The sequence below is a fragment of the Salvelinus sp. IW2-2015 genome, linkage group LG8 (genome assembly GCF_002910315.2).
Source record: "Salvelinus sp. IW2-2015 linkage group LG8, ASM291031v2, whole genome shotgun sequence".
In the NCBI taxonomy this organism is placed as follows: Eukaryota; Metazoa; Chordata; class Actinopteri; order Salmoniformes; family Salmonidae; genus Salvelinus; species Salvelinus sp. IW2-2015.
This window is the reverse complement of record NC_036848.1, coordinates 2486473-2497662: the sequence shown is the minus strand read 5'-3', so window position 1 is coordinate 2497662 and position 11190 is coordinate 2486473. Positions and strand designations below refer to the sequence as shown.

Here is an 11190-nt window from a genome sequence, read left to right as displayed (position 1 = left end):
ACTGCCAGGGTGACTCTGGTCATGTGACGTGTTGTGATTGCAAGAACACGATCTCCACGACGAAGGGCGACTGTCAATCATATACTAGCTCCGCCTGTGAAGGGTGGATCATAGTTTAGGGCTGTCAAACGGAGTGATATGATGCTTTTGATCCAGATATAATCCAGTGAATCTAATCTGAAGCAATGGTGTAGACAAGTCCCAACTTGTTTTACTTGACAACAATGGCAAAAGCAAATACATTATACAGCAGAAACAACACCAAGAATGAACTGATCTACATCAACTCACCACATTCTGATAATGTACCTACCAGAATATGACTGAACCCAGCCATTGAAGTTATGACATCACTAAATGGATCCGTCTGTGTATTGATACCACTCTGAACAACATATTCCCATGTGTACATGTGATCTGATTAACAATATGTACACAGGCTGGGTATATTGTACATTCATGCCTGCACAATAAACTTCTCACCCCAGTGAGATAAAGATATTTAATTGGTATACAGTATTGATTGTTTTACAATACATGTCATGGGAACAGGAAATGTGCTACTGTTTGACAGAGGTCGTCTGACCCATTGAGCAGAACGGTCATCATAACTCACAGTCCGCCGACAAGGACACAATACCTGACATGAAGTTTCATCCCAAACTGTTAAGTAATGTGCACACGGTTCCTGAAACGGTGAACTAATTACACACACGACCTGGCATGCCTCACATCCTCCTTGTTGCCTCAGGCATGCCTCACATCCTCCTTGTTGCCTCAGGCATACATAAATCTGTCTGTAATTTGGCGCCTAGCTCCTCCAAGCCCCCAGCTGTCAGGCTCCCACAGCATTAGATAATCTGTTTATCACGGAGAAGGAAATCCCAGGTAGTTCGCTTCTCCATACGTGAGTAGCTCGTTTATCTAGTGGGACGTGACCAACGTGACTACACGATACCAGCAGTGTGGCCAACTGATTTTCAGTGTAAATTGCTAGAGGCAGGTTGATTTGTTGCTAAATGACGTTGTGATGTCATTGCGTGATAACGTAAAACTGCGTCATTATGTAGAATACACATTAACGTTACTCAAATTGACTGGCCATCTCGGCAAAAAAAATATGATTTGACATTTGTTCAGGTACAGACTCCCACTCTTTTCTGTACTTCTGGCTGTACAATTTTGATTGAGACATTTTGATTGATGTAAGTTCTGTTCAAGATCAAACATTCGTGACCAACTATATTCATTGGGTTTGGCTCGTCGAACCCGTAACTCTGCTGCTGCAGTCAGCCAAAAATGATTCGCAATTTGCTGAAATTGCTGCTGCCTGTGCACGAGCACGAGCGCCTGCTGCTGACGTCACTCACAATGCACGCAGGCACGTGTGTTGGGACAGTGTGTGACAGAGAAAATCGTTTTTGTGTCATTTAGAGGGGAAATGCGTGCATTTTAGCATTTGAGTCACTTTTCAAAAGTTGCTAAAAGTTCCAAATAAATGTTTTAAAGTAGCTAAATTTGTTGCTAGGTGCTGTTTGAAAAAGAAGTTGCCAGGGTAGTCTGGAAAGTTGCTAAATTGGCATCACTGGATGCCAGAGAGGAAGAGGCAAAGCGTGAGGCTCCACTCGTCAATATGTCCACGCGAGAATACAGCGATAAAAACTGACTTTTTGTATAGCGGTCTATGAGTATCGGATTTGGTCAACAAAAAATGTGATTAGATGCTAATTTGCTGATGTTTCGTAATGTTTAGGTTGTTACAAGTGGACGCATATGGCATCTCCGCAACTTCTTCGGAGTTGTGTCTTGTTCACGCACACCTACATATCTGCCCTCTCATTGGCTAGAATGTTCCAAACGGATCCCACCTGCCTTTAAGACAAAGGGTGGTGGTGACAGAATGGGAGCGTTCCTATGCTTTGATATTACTGACATCTTACATTGCCTGAATAGGTATTTTAAGTATCAGCTAGCCACATATGTTATAGCAATTTGTCAGTCGATGACGTGGCCTGCCATAGCTGTGGAACCCGCCATTTCCGCGTTCATATGCTAGTCGCAACTAGAAAACTCGAATGCCGCTAGTCGCAACTAGAAAACTCGAAAATGTTTGACTTGCTAACTGGTTGTAATTACATATTTCAATGGCTGTATAAATGTGAAGCATCTGCTTGCTGTTTCCACTCACTAGTGAGAGGAAGCCCATTGTCCGGCAGGGGGAGAAGATGGATGTTGGCCGACATTCTGCACATTTTTTCATCAATGAAACATTACAATCTGTGCCGAACAGAGTGGACAAAGTTTTGTAGACTTTACCCTTCGCCAAAGTTTTAAAAAATTGCAGTTGTTTAGAAGAACTTCTGTAACGGAAATCTGCAAATGTAGCGAGAACGCGCCAATATGATCTCGCTAGCTCTTGCCTGTTTTGCCCACAGACAAGTTAGTTATAAAAGTTATAGTTATAAGTATATAGTTATAAAAACGTATAATACACGTTTTACCATTAATCAAGTCGGAAAATGTCAGTTTCCTTCTTCCGACCAGTACGTGAACGCAGCATTAACTAGCACTGGTATACCACTTCGCAAACATGCTAGGTATCAACAGCCAATCCAGTAGATATTGGAAGCTATAATGAGTCAATGGCTGCATTCCAAACACTTAAAAAGGTAATGTTTTTGTTTTATTTTTAAAATTTCCAAAATCTAACCAATTTTCCTACCCCAGAAGTTCCCGCTAGGCAGGCTAACGTTAGTTAGCTAATTAATTTGCTAGCTATCATACATTAGACGTATATTAATAATGACATAGTTAATATAAGTAGACATGCAATCCTAATTGACTGTAGCGCATAAAGCACCCACAAGCTACCAGTGGCTGAAAACACAATCATCGCGGATTGAACGAGTGACACATTTCCAGGCAAGGGCGGTCCATTTAAAAATCATTCCTTCCTCCCTCACCCTGCAAGTGTATACTCGTCACACGTCATGAAACGTCATCAGAAGTGTCCACTTAATTTGAGGACTGAGGGGACAGAGTGTGTCTTTTAAGTGTTTGGAATGCAGACAGTGTCTTCAATTGATACATACTGTAAGGCGGAAGCAACCGAAAGTCGATGAGTGAATTCGGGGGAGGTGCATCTGCGACAGCCGAAAAAGACCGGACACGCCATTATGCGCCTGTTGATTTTGTGCATCCACACCAGATGCGCAGGTTGAAATATCAAAACAAGTTCTGAACCACCTATATTCATTTGGGACAGGTCGAAAACCATGAAACATTCATGTCCATTTAGCTTGCTTGCTGTTGTTAGCTAATTTGCCCAAGGATATAAACATTGGTTTGTTATTTGACCTGAAATGCAAAATCCTCTAATTTGACAATTAATCCACAAAGGGGTAAACCGAGTCAGTTTCTAGTCATCTCTCTCATTCGGTCTTTTTCGGACTATATTGCGGTTTGCAAGCAACTTTAAGGTGCATTACCACCACTAACTGGACTGGAGTGTGGACCTCAGTTCATCTTTCAATCACCCACGTGGGTATATGCTCCTAAAAACCAACAAGGAGATGGGAGGCGGGTCTATTTTAGCGCCTGGCTACGCAGATATACATGAACCTGGCAAAGTTGATTCCTGTTTCAGTCATGTCTTTGTTTGACCCACACGAACGTCACCACCCTAATGATTAGTTGACAGCTTCCCACAATGCAGGTGATGGCTGCAGGATGAAGTTGGTAAAGTGTCTCTGCAGAAACTTCCAGTCAACTGCAGACAAAACTTTATGACCTTTGATAACATGATTATTGTAAATGTCATGTGGTCAGACTTTTTTTACCCCATAATGCAACAAGCTACTTCAACCATAAACTAAAAAGTACAGCTATCATTCTTGTAAAATTAAAGTGTTCAAAAACTATATTAAGATAGCTTTTTTTGTTGTTGCATTTAACTGCTGAAAATGCTGTTAGGTAATTTCCTTAGTAGGTGAGTTTGTCTTGTGCACAAGTACAGTGAAATGCCTTTCTTGCAAGCTCTCCCAACAATGCAGTAATCAATATCAGTAGTACTATACAACACACCAGAAATAAGAACGAGAAAGTAAGTAAGCTACAGTGCATTCGGAAAGTATTCAGACCCCTTCCCTTTTTCCACATTATTTTTACGTTAGCCTCATTCTAAAATTGATACAAATAATTGTATCCCCTCAATCTACACACACTACCCCATAATGACAAAGCAAAAACAGGTTTAGACATTTTTGCAAATAAACAGAAATACCTTATTTACATAAGTATTCAGACCCTTTGCTATGACACTCGAAATTGAGCTCACGTGCATCCTGTTTCCATTGATCATCCTTGAGGTTTCTTCAAATTGATTGTGGTGTCCACCTGTTGTAAATTAAATTGATTGGACATGATTTGGAAAGGCACACACCTGTCTATATAAGGTGACAGTGCACGTCAGAGCAAAAACCAGGCCATGAGGTCGAAGGAATTGTCTGTAGAGCTCCAAGACAGCTCTGGGGAAGGGTACCAAAAAATTGTCTGCAGCATTGAAAGTCCAAGAACACAGTGGCCTCCATCATTCTTAAATTGAGAAGTTTGGAACCACCAAGACTCTTCCTATAGCTGGCCGCCCGGCCAAACTGAGCAATCAAGGGAAAAGGGCCTTGGTCAGGGAGGTGACCAAGAACCCGATGGTCACTCTGACAGAGCTCCAGAGTTCCTCTGTGGAGATTGAAGAACCTTCCAGAAGGACAACCATCTCTGCAGCACTCTGAATAAACAAGATTCTCTGGTCTGATGAAACCAAGATTGAACTCTATGGCCCGACTGCTAAGCGTCACATCTGGAGGAAACATCAAGCTGTGGGGATGATTTTCAGCGGCAGGGACTGGGAGACTAGTCAGGATCGAAGGAAAGATGAACGGAGCAAAGTACAGAGAGATCCTTGATGAAAACCTGCTCCAGCGCGCTCAGGACCGCAGACTGGGAGCGAAGATTCACCTTCCAACAGGACAACAACCCTAAACACACAGCCAAAACAACACAGGAGTGGCTTCGGGACAAGTCTCTGAATGTCCTTGAGTGGCCCAGCCAGAGCCTGGACTTGAACCTGTCTCTGAACATCTCTGGAGAGACCTGAAAATAGCTGTGTAGCAACTATCCCCATCGAACCTGACAGAGCTCGAGAGGATCTGCAGAGAAACTTCCCAAATACAGGTGTGCCAAGCTTGTAGGGTCATACCCAAGAAGACGCAAGGCTGTAATCGCTGCTAAAGGTGCTTCATCAAAGTACTGAGTAAAGGGTCTGAATACTTATGTAAATGTGATCAGTTTTTAATTTAATAAATGTGCCTCCATTTCTAAAAACCTGTTTTTCCTTTGTCATTATGGTGGTAGTGTGTGTAGATTGAGGAAAACAAACAATTTAATCCATTTTCGAATAAGGCTATAATGTAACACAATGTGGGAAAAGTCAAGGGGTCTGAACACTTTCCAAATGCACTGTATAGGGGCAAGGTGAGTAGGTATCAGGATATGATAAACAGAACATCAGTAGCATGTGTGATGATTGTGTAGTCAGTATGAATGTGTGTGTGAGCAAATTTTGTGTCAGTGTGCATAAAGTCAGTGCAAAAATAAAGGGTGAGCGCAGAATCTAACAATTTCAGGCCTTCCTTTCAAACTGCCTGATAGAGGTCTTGGATGGCAGGGAGCTCGGCCCCAGTGATGTACTGGGCTGCACGCACCACCCTCTGTAGCACCATGTGATCGAGGGCGGTGCAGTTCCCATAACAAGTGGTGATGCAGCCAGTCAAGATGCTCTCAATGGTGCATCTGTATAACTTTGAGGTTCCATGCCAAATCTTTTCAACCTCCTGAGGGGCCATCACGCCTTCTTCAGGACTGTGTGTGTGAACCATTTTAAGTCCTTAGTGATTTGGACACCGATGTGGGAGAAGTCAGAGCTCAGGGATGATAGACACGTTTCCCACTAGTAATCACCAGTTGGAGGTGTGTTCCAAGTGGATTTTTCCCTGTCATATGTGGTAAATACCACCTTCCTACTTGATTAGCTGTCAATGTTAATATTTATTAAATGTATCGCATCGGATCCATGAGTTGTGCAGATGTTGTTTTCTAAGATAACAATACGTTGTGTTCACTAGTCAGAAACATGCTATTCATTTTGGTGAAATGAAAACAAAGCCCTACCTACACAAACAAAAAGGTACACCGCCACAAGTACATATCAATATGTTTATTGAATATTAAGGTAAATATTTCACATTAATACAGGCTACGTAAAGTAGAGCCACTATACGACGTGAAATGTACTCTCAATTTAACCCTTTTTTAGTATGTAAACAATTATACATGTATTTACCACTAAAAGGTATTCTGATTTCTTTCCCTCTCTCTGCCTCTTTAGGTAATCATCATCCTCTAGTTGTTGAGTATCATTAGCTCCGTCYTCACCTTCTTCAGGTTTCTCCCTGAGGAGAGCGACAACTCTGCACGTGGGTCAAAGTCCTACATCTATGCTACACAGAGCATGGAGCCTGTTGGACAGGCTGTCACCATCAATTTGGTTGTTCATSAGACATCAACAGTACTTGAATTAGGGCCCAGAATTCTCCCTCCCGACCCCACCACCATAACAGCCCTCGCTCAAATTGTAGTATATTTCTTATTTTGAGTTAGGCACATTAAAGAACGGTGTCAAGATAATTTCTCTCCAATTCTTCAAACTCTGCTTTTCTCTCCGTTCTCTACTAAAGTTAACATGTTATACAAGTCTGTTCGTTTTTGTTGTCTCATCAGGGTTTTGTTGTCAGTTGGAAATTAAATTCATGTTTGTGGTGTGTGTGATGTGGGTGTGTGTTTGATTGCTGTCGATGCCGGCTGGCTAGTTGACGTGGTTCAGGTGCACATGAGGAGGCCAGGTCCCAGGCCACACCTGAACGAGAAGAGGAAGAGAGAGAGAGAGGAAATTTCATTAGCAAAGAACTGTGTGTGTGTGTGTGTGTGTGTGTGTGTGTGGGGATAAAGTCTCACCTGCTGTGGGTCGGTGTTGTCTGCGTTGTTGGGGACCACCTTGATGATGGGGCTCCATGCAGGGTCGGCAGCATGCAGCCCGTTGAACATGGCCCCCCCTGGACCCTCTCCCATAGGGGGGTTGGGGGGCAGCATGGTCCCTCCATACATCGACATGGCCATACCCTGGTGTATAAAGACAAGTTTATTAATACACAACAGGATTTACGTAACAGCAGTATATTTAACATGTTCGCTACCGCGGAGACACAGGTCCACTACTAACAGTAATATTAACATGGTCCTACCCTGGAGACAACCAGGTCCACTAACTACAGTATATTAACATGGTCCTACCCTGGTACAACCAGGTCCACTAACTACAGTATATTAACATGGTCTACCCTGAAGACAACCAGGTCACTAACTACAGTATATTAACATGGTCTACCCTGGTACAACCAGGTCCACTAACTACAGTATATTAACATGGTCCTCCCCTGGACAACCAGGTCCACTAACTACAGTATATTAACATGGTCCTACCCTGGACAACCAGGTCCACTAACTACAGTATATTAACATGGTCCTACCCTGGAGACAACCAGGTCCACAACTACAGTATATTAACATGGTCCTACCCTGGAGACAACCAGGTCCACTAACTACAGTATATTAACATGGTCCTACCCTGGTACAACCAGGTCCACTAACTACAGTATATTAACATGGTGCTACCCTGGAGACAACCAGGTCACTAACTACAGTATATTAACATGGTCCTACCCTGGAGACAACCAGGTCCACTAACTACAGTATATTAACATGGTCCTACCCTGGTACACCAGGTCCACTAACTACAGTATATTAACATGGTTCTACCCTGAAGACAACCAGGTCCACTAACTACAGTATATTAACATGTGCACCCTGGTACAACCAGGTCCACTAAATAACATTTTAACGGTCTACCCTGGAGACAACCAGGTCCACTAACTACAGTATATTAACATGGTCCTACCCTGGTACAACCAGGTCCACTAACTACAGTATATTAACATGTCCTACCTGAAGACAACCAGGTCCACTAACTACAGTATATTAACATGGTGCTACCCTGGTACAACCAGGTCCACTAACTACAGTATATTAACATGGTCCTACCCTGGAGACAACCAGGTCCACTAACTACAGTATATTAACATGGTCCTACCCTGGAGAACCAGGTCCACTAACTACAGTAATATACATGGTCCTACCCTGGTACAACCAGGTCCACTAACTAAGTATATTAACATGGTCCTACCCTGGAGACAACAGGTCCACTAACTACAGTATATTAACATGGTGCTACCCTGGAGACACGGACAAAAAGAGGAATGGCCATTTGAGGTGATGATATGATACTTCATGGGTGTGTTACCTTGGGGAAGTCCATGTAGTTGTTGGGGTGGTTGATGTGTTGCTGGTGGTAGTTAGCGGGGTTAGAGATGCCCGTGTCGTCCTGCTCCATGGGCTGGTACTGGGAGAAGGTGTGGTCCGCCTGCAGCCCAGGGTGGATCACGTGACTGCCCATCAGGGGCTGAGACCAACCTGACATGGCTTCTAGAGGTGAGGGAGACGGGAGGTAAGACACAGAGAAACAGGGTGTGTGCGAGGGAGACGGGAGGACAGAGACAGAAACGGGGTGTGTGCGAGGGAGACGGGAGGTGAGAGACAGAAACGGGGTGTGTGCGAGGGAGACGGGAGGACAGAGACAGAGAAACAGGGTGTGTGCGGGGAGACGGGAGGACAGAGACAGAAACGGGGTGTGTGCGAGGGAGACGGGAGGTGAGAGACAGAAACGGGGTGTGTGCGAGGGAGACGGGAGGTGAGAGACAGAAACGGGGTGTGTGCGAGGGAGACGGGAGGTGAGAACAGAGAAACAGGGTGTGTGCGAGGGAGACGGGAGGTGAGAGACAGAGAAACGGGTGTGTGCGAGGGAGACGGGAGGACAGAAACGGGGTGTGTGCGAGGGAGACGGGAGGACAGAGACAGAAACGGGGTGTGTGCGAGGGAGACGGGAGGACAGAGACAGAAACGGGGTGTGTGCGAGGGAGACGGGAGGACAGAGACAGAAACGGGGTGTGTGCGAGGGAGACGGGAGGACAGAGACAGAAACGGGGTGTGCGAGGGAGACGGGAGGTGAGAGACAGAGAAACAGGGTGTGTGCGAGGGGAGACGGGAGGACAGAGACAGAAATGGGGGGTGTGCGAGGGAGACGGGAGGTGAGAGACAGAAACGGGGTGTGTGCGAGGGAGACGGGAGGACAGAGACAGAAACGGGGGGTATGCGTGAAGGGGTGTGTGTATAGCCATCAGCTGTATATCAGGGCAGTAAGACATTGGGAATGGAGAGACCAGCGTGGGTTAGAGGTTGTGTGTATGGTATGTGTGTGACTACTCACCCGAGGCGCTGCCGACTCCGAAGGACCATATGCCTCCCTGTCCGACAGGAGCGGTGTAGGAGGTCTGGAGGAGAGGAGGGTTGACGGTGGTCTGTCTGATCCTCGCCAGCCTCTCTGTACCGATGGGAGGAGGCACCTTCCTGTCCTGCTGGCTGCTGCCCTGGCCCTGCTTGCCCTGGTGGGGAGGGGGCGCCACGGGGCCAGACGACGACGCCGTGGAGGGAGGGGGAACCACCTGGGACTCGCCTGGGGAGATGAGAGGTTAAAGGTTAGGGGTTTTGAGTCTAAAACACAGTTAAGCAAAAATCTCTTAAATTGTATTAGTTCAATAATGTATGTTCTGCGTGTTGAATTCCTGGAAAATAAGCTTCATGGCCATTAGATTCATTTTCACACATCTGTGTAAGTACCTGATGTGGAAGCGCTCCAGGGGTGAGGGGAGAAGTGCTGTCTGCTGAAGGAGGGGGMGCCCACAGCTGCCGGGCCGTGTAGATAGACTGGACTACCAGACATACTGGTAGCATAGCTGGTCAAAGCTACATATGGAGAGAGGAGAGAGAGTTAGAGGCCTATGGATTGCAGGTAGACTGGACTACAAGACATACAATTGAAGTCGGAAGTTTACATACGAGTTTTAATGACTCCAACCGAAGTGTATTTCAACCACTCCACAAATTTCTTGTTAACAAACAGTAGTTTTGGCAAGTTGGTTAGGACATCTACTTTGTGCATGACAAGTCATTTTTCCAACAATTGTTTACAGACAGATTATTTCACTTATAATTCACTGTATTACAATTCCGGTGGGTCAGAAGTTTACATACACTAAGTTGACTGTGCCTTTAAACAGCTTTGGAAAATTCCAGAATAGGAAGTCATGGCTTTAGAAGCTTCTGATAGGCTAATTGACATAATTTGAGTCAATTGGGAGGTGTACCTGTGGATGTATTTCAAGGCCTACCTTTTTGCTTGACATCATGGGAAAATCAAAAGAAATCAGCCAAGACCTCAGAAAAAAATTGTGGACCTCCACAAGTCTGGTTCAACCTTGAGAGCAATTTCCAAACGCCTGAAGGTACACGTTCATCTGTACAAACAATAGTACGCAAAGTATAAACACCATGGACCACACAGCCGTCACACCGCTCAGGAAGGAGACGCGTTCTGTCTCCTAGAGATGAATGTACTTTTGCGAAAAGTGCAAATCAATCCCAGAACAAGAGCAAAGGACCTTGTGAAGATGCTGGAGGAACAGGTTACAAAAGTATATATATCCACAGTAAAAACGAGTCCTATATCGACATAACCTGAATGGCCACTCAGCAAGGAAGAAGCCACTGCTCCAAAACCGCCATAAAAAAGCCAGACTACGGTTTGCAACTGCACATGGGGACAAAGATCGTACTTTTTGGAGAAATGTCCTCTGGTCTGATGAAACAAAAATTCAACTGTTTGGCCATAATGACCATCGTTATGTTTGGAGGAAAAAGGGGGAGGCCTCAAAGCCGAAGAAGACCTCCCAACCGTGGAGCACGGAGGTGGCAGCATCATGTTGTGGGGTGCTTTGCTGCAGGAGGGACTGGTGCACTTCACAAAATAGATGGCATCATGAGGTAGGAAACTATGTGGATATATTGAAGTAACATCTCAAGACATCAGTTAAGAAGTTAAAGCTTGGTCGCAATTGGGTCTTCCAA

At 45.0% G+C, this 11190-nt stretch overlaps 1 protein-coding gene across 1 annotated transcript in view; it reads right to left on the bottom strand.

Moving 5' to 3' along the window:
* Positions 1-6256: 6256 nt before the first annotated feature.
* LOC111967081 (ankyrin repeat and KH domain-containing protein 1-like) overlaps positions 6257-11190 on the bottom strand; it is a 72108-nt gene continuing 67174 nt past the window's right edge. Inside the window, 5 exon segments of the mRNA XM_070444645.1 lie at positions 6257-6970; positions 7069-7233; positions 8471-8652; positions 9494-9739; positions 9904-10029. Of these exon segments, the coding sequence (XP_070300746.1) occupies positions 6920-6970; positions 7069-7233; positions 8471-8652; positions 9494-9739; positions 9904-10029 (770 nt within the window). The 3' untranslated portion in view covers positions 6257-6919.